The sequence below is a fragment of the Malus sylvestris genome, chromosome 4 (assembly GCF_916048215.2).
Source record: "Malus sylvestris chromosome 4, drMalSylv7.2, whole genome shotgun sequence".
Classification (NCBI taxonomy): Eukaryota; Viridiplantae; Streptophyta; class Magnoliopsida; order Rosales; family Rosaceae; genus Malus; species Malus sylvestris.
This window is the reverse complement of record NC_062263.1, coordinates 3711757-3724509: the sequence shown is the minus strand read 5'-3', so window position 1 is coordinate 3724509 and position 12753 is coordinate 3711757. Positions and strand designations below refer to the sequence as shown.

Sequence of the window (12753 nt, the reverse complement as noted above, 5' to 3'; positions counted from 1 at the left end):
TAAATAAATAATTACATTAAAATTGCATAAGAAATTAAATAAAGTTCAAACCTAAAAAAAGAAAAAACATAAGAAATTAAATAAAGTTCAAAAGAAAAAAGAAAGAAAATACATAAAAAATAAATAAGAAATTAAATAAAGTTCAAACCTAAAAAAAGAAAAAACATAAGAAATTAAATAAAGTTCTACTAGAAAAAAGAAAGAAAATACATAAGAAAGTGTAGACCCAACATTCACACAACGTAACATCTTCAATGAGCTTCCACGAAGACATTTTTTTCTCTTAAAGTGTAGAAAATATTGAAATGTAGATAGTATAGAAAGTGTAGAAAATATTGAAATGTGGTGTAAAGGTGGAAGATGAGGGTTAGGTATTTATAGGAAAAAAAATTAACATTTTTCAAAATTTTCTGTATTTTTTTTTTAAATTTTATGTATGTTTTAATAATTTTTCTGTATTTTTTAATAATTTTTAATGAATTTTAATATAGTTAATTAATCTGGACCGTTGGATTTGAAAAATATTCAAATCCAAGAGCTAGGGACTTGCCACGTGGCCAACGGTCATATTTATGACCGTTGGGCTGTTTGTTTTTTTTTATTTATTTACTTTTTGTGAAAAAAACGTGGACCGTTGATCTATGATCGGACGGTCCATTTTAAAAGTCAAATTTAAATTTTTTTTACCGTTGGAAATCCAACGGTCTACAAAAAATAGCCGTTGGAAATCCAACGGCACTGAGGAGGGCCACGTAGCCCTATTCCGGGTGAACACAAGTGGGCTGACAAGCGGGCCCCCCCCCCGCCTGCAACCCGGTCTGCTACTCGTGCACAAGCGCGCTTGTGCTGCACGCGCCTGCTAAACAGGCCGGCCTCTGGGTCTGTCGGAAATGGGCTGGCCTGTTGCCCGGCTTGGGCTGTGTGCCATGCTCTTTTGCGGGCTGGAGCAAATTGACAAGGGGCTGGGCAGTTTTTTGGACTAGGTGCTGGGCAATGTCCACTGGGGTGGACTTGCTCTAAGGACACAACGATTTCCAACTTTAGTAGAATCACATCTAACTCTATCAATTACTTCTGAAATAGTAAAAAACCATGAAATTGTGCAGTCACTAAAGACCTAAATACTGAAATCCCAAAAGAAAAACAACCCAATTCATAAATTAATGAATGAAAGGAGTATAAAGTTCAATCATACACTAAGAAGAGTGAGAAAAGATGTAGAAAGTCTTCTCATAAGAAAATTTGTATAAATTAATTTAGTCCTTCTCGGGCTTAAAAATACCATGTACTACACACATTAATGTAATCAATAGCTCAGATAATTCAAGAGGCGAAAACCAAAAGCCAAATTTTTTCATTTCATGCATTGAAAACAAACTCTTCAGTCTATACAGTCCAAAAGGATATAATACTACATGAGGACCCTCATATCACTTGAAAGTGTATCCCAAGTGTGAAGGCTGTCAGCGAAATTGAACTCCTGGGTTAAGAGGAGGGTGATCCACTTAAATGCATAAAATTGGGATTGACCTGTCATTTAAAATAGGAGCCCAGTCAGTCCTGTATAAAGAATTCTAGTGACTTAAATATGATATTCTCAAATAACCATGAAAACCTTAACGTGATGAATATTTAAGCAGCATTTTACTACAGTTGGTCACCAAAAACATATATTGGAGAATCAAATTGAAAAATCCAACATAACCCAAATTTACATCAACAAACAAAAGATGATACAGCAAAGAAAAAGAGAGCCAAGAACGGAATTTTACTTCATCTATGCCGATAACTGTCTGAGAACAAAACAAAGACCAATTGGAATGCAAAAAATAATGAGGTGAAATCAGCATACGGAAGTGTTATTAAAGTGAAATTATCCATTATGGTTTGACATATGGATAATTTCGTCTAAGAAAGAGAAACAAGCATATGGAAGCGTTATATATACATATATATAGAGTTTTTGTGCTAATTTGTTGTGTATTGGGAAAGAAAATAATGTAGTTATCATTACTTATTGGTTTTGAATTTGGGTGTCCGGAAGACATAATATTTGGTTTAGTTTGTGTATTATTTTTTTTTTGGGTATCTTTGTTTTCTTCTAGAGGTCGCACTTGGTGCGATGGCAAGTGCCTTCGCCCATAAGCGGTAGGTCTCGGGTTCGAGACTTGGGAGCAGCCTCTCCATAAATGGGGGTAAGGTTAGCCGACATTCACCTCTCCCAGACCCTGCGTAAAGCGGGAGCCTTGTGCACTGGGTACGACGATCTTTGTTTTCTTCTAATCATTCAATTTCACGTTGTATGTTTGAATGCTTTTGTTTCAAAAGACCTGACAAAAATGAGAAAAGAGAATGGAGACCTTATGGCATGTTGTTGATTGAATGCTATATGAGAATACATAAAGGCCAAACCTTTGGGGTTATTTTAAGTTAAAAAAATATCGATGCATCAAATACACTTAATGCACACTCCCAAATGCAGTCTTCATGTTCCCATCGCAACACTATGCATCTAAATCCTATACTAAATTCATAAAGGTTATGAAGACCCCATCAATTAAGGGAATATAATTGCAATATGCATTATTAGTTGATATCAACCATGCATATCTCACACAACTAAGAATGCAGGGCCAAAGCCAGAGTATACTTATATAGGTGTTATTTCCTATTTGCATTTTGATAAGTCTCATGTTTTAGCAATCATCCAGCATCCCACTCATGGCATAATTGTTTGTGGGATGACACAACCCATGACACAACTGGAGTCTAATTCTACAGAACCCATGACACTAAACAATCCAAAATTAATGGATTACAGTGACAACATTCCAACAAAAGAAAGAAGACCAAAAAAATTATCTATTCTAAAGTAATTTAGTTCCATCATGCATAAATCAAGGCAGTCACGTAAGGCTAGTATCTATAGTAATCCCTCACACAGTGCAGCCCCCTAGCAATCTAACAAAGAAAGATTTATGTAAAAAGAGAAAAAGAAAAAGAGCTTTAAATGCGAGTTGTTTGGTGTGGTTTTCGTTTTCTCTTCTCTTACAAACTAAGCATACATCTATCCATCCATCAAAGCTATGCTGAACTCAATTTTGCTCTGAAATCTCTATTTTAAACTTAGTATCGAGAAACAAAAAGACTTATATGCAAAAGATAACTCATTCATCACAAAGCAACAATACATTTGCAGTAAATGTTAAGTCAGAACATATTGATCATCATGAATTGCAGCATTAGCATTCCAATTAGAAACTTGTAGCCATAAAATTCAACATTTCACTACCATGTTTGATCGCATTAAACAATCCAATTATCAATAATTACCTTGGCAGAAGCTTGAATTTCTCTGGCAGTCACATGCAAAGCAAGTGCATAACCTTAAACCCTCCGATTTTTGCTAATCAGATTTAAACTCAAAACCAAATCATTAACAGCATCATTATACTAAAACTAAATCATTAGCAGCAGCATTATTAACTGATTAATTAAACTAAATCATTAACAGCAACACTATTAACTGATAAATTAACTGACCTTAAAAAAAAAAAACCGGATTAATTAACAAATAACAGTAACGAAAATTACAAATTTACCGGCGACGTAATTCATTTAGATTATGTAAAACACTAAAACAAAATCCTCACTTCTCACTACATGTTTAAGATGCATGAGCCCATACAAACCGCTTCACCGTTCACCTATACCCTCAGTGCTATAAATCCAAATAAAAAAACCAATAAGTAAAACGGGCTGCTAACCAAGCATCCTTTGAACAAATTAAGAAATTCAAATAAAATTAAACACAAAAAAAAAAAAAAAACACACAAAAGATATGCTTGAATTGTTAATCAAATCAACACACACAAAAAGTTAACAGTGCGAGAAACAACAGCAAGCCTACCAGCAGCAACAGGCACATCCTGTCACACATACCCATATTGGAATCGAATGCACTTTCATATATGCGCTGTCATAAGGATGCAAATTAATTGCTGCATTTATATAATCAAATATAAATCACAAACACTCCAAAAACCAAAAAGAGAATGCTGGAAAGGAGAAATTAGAAAATCATATTGAAGAGCCTTCAAAGCACATTAATAATCTAAGGAATGTGATTTAAGAAACAAACCCCTTTTCAGGCATGACTAATCAAATCCTGCTCTTGCACTGTTGGTTTCACATCTATACTAAAAATAAAAAAAAATAAAAATAAAAAAACAGTCCACACACAAATCAACCAACGAATAAAAAAAAATCCTCTGTTTTTCAATCACTTTCTGATCCAAATAGAACAGACACTGAAAAACGACTAATCACCTGTATGGGGGAACAACCTGCTAATACCCTTAATGGCCAAAGCCAACACAATCTCCTATAATTTCCTCATACTTCGTTTTTCTGTCACAATTTACAAATGCAAAATTTGGATGCTGCAGTGAAAGATCATGCTACAAATTCAAACACAAAAATCCAAAATAAACACAAATTCAACATTCACAATGCAAAAATCCAAACTAAACACAAAATCAATGCTTTCAAAGTCATATGGCATAATAGCTTATCACAATTCTTTATTATAAATATACCCACATTATATATGGATAAATTTAAATAAAAAATAAAAGATAACCAAATCATACACTGGTAATCTCCATATTCCCCCAGCAAGCAAACTGTTGATGGGCTCCCCTTGAAAGCTTAGTTAGTAAACGCGCCCATTTGCACAGGCATTTCAGAACTCAATTCATACACATAGGGGGGAGAGAGAGAGAGAGAGAGAGAGAGAGAGAGAGAGAGAGAGAGAGAGAGAGAGAGAGAGAGAGAGAGAGAGAGTACCACAAAGTCCCAATTTTCAATCCCACTGCAACTCTGAACTAAATCAAAATCCAAAAATTGGGTAAATTTAATATGTACCTTCACAGATTTGCGAACTCGTACAGTCATTGGTGAGTTGACTCGGCCTTCCGGGCTGCGTGTAGACTCATCATCCTTGCGAACTGCAACACTCGAGTCACTGAATCAATAGGCACAAATATACATGGGAAGAGGCATAAGTTGAAACATATGCAACATAGGTATATTAAATAAACGCGAAAACAACCATTAATACACCTGTAAGCAAGAAACTACTCACGGTGCCCTTGGTGCAAATAGACCAACAACCAAAGCGTTTTGAGCTCCTCCCATCTGCGTTTCCTTAGAATCTTCATGATACACATGATATTACAACCAACAAAATAGCTTAAGCATGTTACAATAGCAATATAGAATGCCCAAATAGACTTAACTTCCACAAAGCAATAAGCTATAACTTCCCTACTTCTAACTGCTTATTAGAAATTTCAATTAGAACAAATAATACTTGTGAGGGCAAGGGCATCAGAAGGTCATTCAGAACCACTTCCCGGTGCACCAGACTCAGCCCGGCGAGGTGGTTTTTGGCTAGCCGTGGGTTGAATTCCTACATACTCCATGCTTATCTAATAATTCAAATCAAAATTTTCATTCCAAGTTCCAACACAACATTCTTCAAATCAATAACTTCACAAAGCTTATAATTCACAAAAAATTAAAAATTAAAAAAAAACACTAACAATTTCAACTTTATCATTTCAGTAACCTTGTGGTTCATTCGAAGTCTTTTACCGCAAAGAAAAAACAAAGAGTGAGCATAATTAACGCACAAATTTTCAAACAAAAAAAACCTACATTCAACTTAATAATTTCACAAAGCTTATAATTCACAAAGCTCATGCAAAGTCTTTTTACTGCAAGAAAAAAAAAGTGAGCAACAATTAAAATACAAATTTTCAAACAAACAAAAAAACCTACATTCAACTCAATAATTTCACGAACCCCAAAAATTACAGAAAGTAAAGGCAACGGAGGTACCTCTCGGGGTCGGGAGGAGGGAGTTCGCCATAGGCGGGGAGAAGAGATCGAGAGATCGTTTGAGGGGTTTGAGACTGAGATTCTTCCATAAACAATATACGGTACCTAGAATTCCCAAGTTTTCAAATGGAAATGAAACATTTACATAGCTTATATAAAAAGCCAAAATATAAAAAAATTAATCAAAAGGTTGAGAGAACTCACATCCCAATCATGTCATTGCTGATATTAACACCCATTGACAGCAGCCCTTGATTTGTGGAATTCCCACGCCCAACTCCATCACCTCTGTCTCTGCCATCCCTCTTTCCCTCACAACCATACCCATTTTGGACCCACTCCTCAATCCCGACACCAACCCTTGATTTGAGGAGGAAAAATCAATCCAACACTCTTTTTAGCAAGCCTCACTCCTCCCTCTCCCTTCCCCTCCCTGCCAATCCACGCCCATCTCCCTCGTTGTAGCTCTGCAACCCACGTTTTTTGGCAGACCTCCCTCTCCCTTCCTCTCCATGACATTCCACACCCTCCTCCCCCATTCCATAAACCCAGCCCAAGCCTTACCCCAACTCTGGCCTCCTCACTTTCTCGAAACCAACTCTCAAACCCTAGAACGCAGCACTCTCACTCTCTCGCAACCCACTTTGAGTGACACAGATGCAACAACCCTGGCCCTCTCTCCCGCCGTCGCCTAACCCCAAAATTGCGCTCTCCCTCTCTCTTTCTTTCTCTTCCCAAATCAAGCATCACCACTCAATCCCCTTTCTTTCTCTCCTTCGAATCGTACACCCCCAGCGACTCTGTCTGCCTGCAAGCCGCATGCCTTCCTATCACCAAATCCCTATCTCTCTCCCTCCGTGTCTCTCTTCTCTCTCTGCTCACTCGGTCTCTCTCTCCCGATGACATGGTCTCACCGAGTCCCACTATAGCTCAGAAAGAAAGGAAATGAAAGTCTCTAACCCACCCAACCCGTTCGAAACCCTACAGACCAAACTGACCATAGCACCCCTGCCTTTCCACGATCATCAACACGCGACATGAAGATCAACGGCAGAAAGAGTCAATGGCAGCCTCGTAAATAAAATGAAATTCAGCTCCAAAGACTATACATTTGTACAGTGCAATTGAAAAGCCTTCTTTAGACTAAAGTAATGTGGACTTTGACGCCACTTTATATGCTTGGTTAATAAGATTTCATTGCTTAATCGTTAATCCTTGTAAACGAGAGAAAATGGCGCCATGAAACATGTAATTACCCACTCAATATATAAATAGGGACAAATGACCAAACATTTTTTCACTTCCTACACACTTCTGTTTAATTTTGTTAATTTTTTTTAGTATGATTCATTTAATCCAATGACCAAAAATAAACAAAGTTGTGTAGAAGGATAAAGATGGTGTGTCAGTCAATAACCAGATTTGAATTTAATATTTGGAAACAATACATTTATACCAGCTAGAATGCTTCTCAAGAATGAATTTTTGCAACTGTCTTTGTTCGAGGTTATCATGTTTTTATCTACCAAATTATTATTGAAAGGATCCTTAAGGTTTTAACAAGAATGATAAATCAGTTGGCAACGCACTATGAAAGAACAGTCGCATAAGCTCTATCGCCACCGCCTGCGAGCATTACTAAGTCCAGATTTGAATTTAATATTTGGAAACAATACATTTATACCAGCTAGAATGCTTCTCAAGAATGAATTTTTGCAACTTTATTTGTTCGAGGTTATCATGTTTTTATCTACCAAATTATTATTGAAAGGATCCTTAAGGTTTTAACAAGAATGATAAACCAGTTGGCAACGCACTATGAAAGAACAGTCGCATAAGCTCTATCGCCACCACCTGCGAGCATTACTAAGTCCAGCACATTTTTTATCTCTACTAATCACAATTATCAAATATATAAATACGTACTTAAATGGTAGACTAACACTCATCTTTTTTACTTCCAAGTTCTTTCAACCAAAATAAAAGATGGAGAACAAGAAAGGTGCAGCAATGCATGTCATATATCTTCTTGGTTTTACTCTGGTCATGTTTTACTTATCAAAGGCAGTTGCACAAGAGGAGCAAAATACCCTCCAAACTTACATTGTTTTTCTTGAAAAGCCGGCCTCCTCGAAATTTTCTGAAGAATCAGATTTAGACAGTTGGTACCAGTCATTTTTGCCTGATACTACAGCGAACTTAAACCAGCAGAGGATCGTTCATGCATACCGCAGTGCTGTCACTGGATTTGCAGCTAAACTGACACCAGAGGAAGTGAAAGCAATGGAAAACAAAGAAGGGTTTTTGTCAGCTCATCTTGAGAAAACGGTTCCTTTGCTAACTACTCATAGTCCTGACTTCTTGGGGTTACACCAAGGATATGGACTATGGAAACAAGCAAATTACGGTGAAGGTGTAATAATAGGACTCTTGGATACAGGCATTGGACCCGATCATCCTTCATTCAGTGACGAAGGAGTATCCCCTCCTCCTGCTAAATGGAAGGGCAAGTGCGACTTCAATGGAACAGTGTGCAACAACAAGCTCATTGGTGCACAAAATTTCGTAGGTGCAGAAGAAGGGAATATTACAGGAAATCCATTTGATCTCGTTGGCCATGGCACCCACACTTCTAGCACCGCTGCTGGAAATTTTGTGGAAGGTGCCAGTGTGTTTGGAGAGGCCAATGGTACGGCTGTTGGCATGGCACCTTACGCTCACTTGGCAATGTACAAAGTCTGTTATGACGATGGTTGTAGCGAAGGCGATATCTTAGCTGGTCTTGATGCCGCTGTTGAAGATGGCTTGGACGTGCTTTCCCTTTCACTTGGAGGCCCCTCACTTCCTTTCTACGATGATGTGATTGCAATCGGTGCATTTGCAGCAATTAAAAAAGGAGTATTTTTCAGCTGTGCGGCTGGAAATTCAGGAGCAGGAAATCGCTATAAATCTTTATCGAATGAGGCCCCATGGATTCTCACAGTTGGAGCAAGTACCACTGACAGAATACTTAAATCGGAAGATGAGAAGCTCAACACCTATGGCAGTATAATTGGAGATGCACTTGCTCCCAAGGTCGCTCACTTTTCTTCACGAGGACCAAGCAGATCAAGCCCTGGAATTTTGAAACCTGACATCATTGGACCTGGCGTTGACATCCTAGCAGCATGGCCTGAATCAGTGGACAATGCCACACTTCCTAATCCTAAGGCAACATTTAACATAATTTCAGGCACCTCAATGGCAACTCCTCACCTAAGCGGCATTGCGGCTTTGATCAAGAAATCACACCCTGATTGGTCTCCAGCTGCTATTAAATCTGCCATCATGACAACCGCTGATGTACTAAACCTCGCAGGCAAGCCCATCATTGACCAAGGGCTTTTCCCCGTGGACGTCTTTGCAATTGGTGCTGGCCAGGTCAACCCTGCAAAGGCAAATGACCCAGGGCTCATCTTCGACATAAAACCAGAGGATTACTTTCCTTACTTGTGCGGTTTGAATTACAATGAAACAGCGATTAAGATCATCACCCAACAAACTGTTAAATGCTCGGAAGTTGGAGTAATACCAGAAGCACAGCTCAATTACCCTTCATTTTCTATTAAAGCAGGTCCCAATCAGACTCAGTCCCAGTACTATACAAGGACTGTGAAGAACGTCGGCCCGGCTACTTCAACTTACAACTTGGATCTTTTCGTACCACACCAAATGGGGATGAGCGTGAATCCGCAGGTTCTTACATTCACAAAGGTTAACCAGGATATTACATACCGTGTAGATTTTATCGCACAAGACGGTGCTGGGAAAGATGGTGTACCATATGGTCAGGGATACTTGAGATGGTTTTCTGATAAGCATAATGTTACTACCCCTATAGCTGTCATCTTTGACACTCCGGAAGATTAAAATTTGGTCTTGTAGAAGCCCATATGTTATAATGTTAAGGCTCACTTTTTCATTCGGGCTATGACCTATGTCGTAGACTCGTAGGTAATGTACCTACGATTTTCTACAAAGAATAATGATGCATGATATGAAGATGTAACACAAATAACTTTCTTCTGCAATTTATCCAGGTCCAACTTGATCACCAGAATCCTTCAATTCTTTGCATTGCAACTTGAAACTACATTGATCCCTATTTGACGTATAGAAACTCACAGAAGCATTTAGAAACCCACTCTTAATTTATATAAACAAGCCATGATTCATCCAAGTTTTTGTTTTGACCAAATTAAAAGATGGAGAAGAAAAAAGGCGCAGCGTTGCATGTCATTATCTATTCTAAAGTTGAGGAGCGAATTGACTGTAACTTAGCTACAGTCAATTGTTTGCCACTTGATTTTACTTTATTTATGCCACTGCCATCAAACTAGGGTTGGGTGGGTTAGTATGGTTACTTTGTTTTGGGCCGCCCATCATGTGTTTGATGACCTTTCTTACATTCTTAATAAGCCCGGCCCTTAGGGTGTTAAAATGACGGAAATATCTACCTCGGGTTAGGATCACGCAACTGAGATTGAAGGGCCGCAGGGCACTTTTGTCATCTTAATTTTGGGACAGATTGGGATTGATCGTTAGGGGATTCTAGATCAGACATAGAGGGACAACCATGTTGCTTGCCAGAGAGAAAGAGTGAGAGAAAGAGAGAGTGGAGAGAGAGAGAGTGCGGATCTTCGATTCGGAAGTGGGAGTGGGAGTAGGGGTAGGGAAATTACCATTTTCCCTTCTTGGTTTTGTTTGGATTAATATTTAAACTTTGAGCTTAAAGAAGGAGAAGCCCAAAAGAGCTCAAGGAAAGAGATTTGCCCAAGGCCCAACACCAAGCCCAGATCATCCATCTCAAGACAAAATGGCAGCTCCCCATTAATGCAAAGGCTAGGAGTTTACAAGGGAAGTGACAACCGATGGAAATCAACCTACTCCAGGCCCAAAGGCACTTTCTGAATGGCAGAACATGTAATAAAAATGTTGATGACTCATCACCCCTAGCTGCTTTCGGGCAAGAGCAGAAACGCTACTGTCGAGTTAATTCGCCTATAAAAGGGGGAAGAGGGCCCAGAGACAAGGACACTCAACCAATCAAACAAACAAACATACAACTTGCCTCCCAGTCAAGCAAATACCCAGAAAGCTGCGCTTTGCCTAGATTCTGCATCCTTTTAGCCGTAAATCCCCCTTAGAAAGACATCTTTTTGTTTATTGTAAAAGCTCTGCTACCTTTTCCAAATGTTGTAGTATCAATTCTCTCATGTAAACTTGTTTACCATTCATCCCTATTTAGCTCTCAACCCTCTGTAACTACAAAGAGAAGAGACCGCGAGACGTTTAACCTTGCCCGACTCTCTTTGTCTTGTCTTTTGATTAATAGATCTGGTGTTATGATGCATTCCCTAGCATATATTCAAGTGTTTTCCAGTCTTTTTGATGATTCAAAGTTCCATTAATTCTCAGATCTGGTTCATTTAGTGGTTTTATTGTCATAAGAAGACTAAATGGGAATTAAACTAATGGTTTGATCAGATCTGGACCTTCACCCTTTAAGCATACAAGATAATGAACTAAAAGTCCTTGATCTCAAGGCACAGAAAAGAACTTAATGTAGACTTAACCCATATACAACAATCCTTTGATAACAAGAAGTCAGAATAACATGGGACGCAAGTAATTGGCTTAAATACACTTGTTCGACATCTGCCATATTGAGATGGCAGTGGCACGCCTTTGCACTCAGTTAGTTTTGATTGTGAGCCTCAAGGCATACACCTAAGGCCCCACAAAGGCACCTTTCAGAATTAACTTTGTCCTCCTCTTGCAGCATCCCGACAAGCAGGAGCCCGACAACCAACCAAACTGCAACTCTTCAGGGAGCTATGTGCTTGAGTCAGGGACCCTTCCTAGCGAAATTCCTGCCCAAACATAGTTTTGGCATGCCCAGTGGGATCACAAATCTTGTATGCCAAGAAGACAAAGGAAAGAACAAACCTTTAAGTGGGGAGCGAAACAAAAGCCACTCCAGTACATACCATAATCAAATATGGCAAATATTCCCGAAGACTTACAAGGACTAGTCTTGGTAGAAAGCCTGACTCCTTCTAAGAAATTAAGAGGGAAGGTCACAAATGAAGACATGCAGGCCACTATGATAACTGTCCTAAGGAGCATGGAGAAAATCTCTCTAGAAACAAGGGGGAAGTAAGTAAACTACTCTATTCCATAACAGGGAGTCTGCAAAAAAGACTAGATCTGGAGTACTCTACCCCAGAAAATGATCGTGTTAAAGAGATGAGGAAAAAAACCAGCCCTATGGAGGAGCCAATTATTCCTTTGTTTCCTGTGCTCAAGGAAATGAGGAATAAAGAAAAGAGCAATGAAGGATCCGGAGTGTATTATCCAGTGTTGAAGGAAATCAGGGAACCAGAGTTGCCCGACCCCTTGTTATTTTCATTAGATAGCAGGGGCAGTGCTGGCTAGAAATAAATAGGTTACTAGAAGAACCATAGGCTAATATAAAGATTGATACTGATCTTTTTCTACAAGCCCCAGTAAACATGATCAACTTAACGTGGGTAGAGAAAGGAAAATGAAGGGCCACGTTGGAGGTTAAGACAGAAATAAGGCTAATCGATAAGCCAACTAAAAGAGTTATCAAGCTGCCCGAGAAGTCAGCAGGTGTCAATGTGAATGCGAGCTAAAGGTACTAGCAGCATAAGCCCTCATTGATTAGGAACTAATCAAGAGAAGAGAGATGGAAGAACATGAGAACCGCATGAGCATCATGCGGGCAGCTGAGAAGGAAACATTTATAAGCGTCTTCCAGAGGTTGGGAGGAGACTCTCATCCTAA

At 38.8% G+C, this 12753-nt stretch overlaps 1 protein-coding gene and 1 pseudogene across 1 annotated transcript; one reads left to right on the top strand and one right to left on the bottom strand.

Annotated features, from left to right (window-relative positions):
- Window positions 1-1333: 1333 nt before the first annotated feature.
- LOC126618437 (uncharacterized) lies at window positions 1334-11471 on the bottom strand (annotated as a pseudogene).
- On the top strand, window positions 7891-9813 carry LOC126619697 (subtilisin-like protease 3). The gene has a single exon (XM_050288113.1). It carries the CDS (start codon window positions 7891-7893, stop codon window positions 9811-9813), a length of 1923 nt encoding a protein of 640 aa, XP_050144070.1.
- Window positions 11472-12753: the final 1282 nt, after the last annotated feature.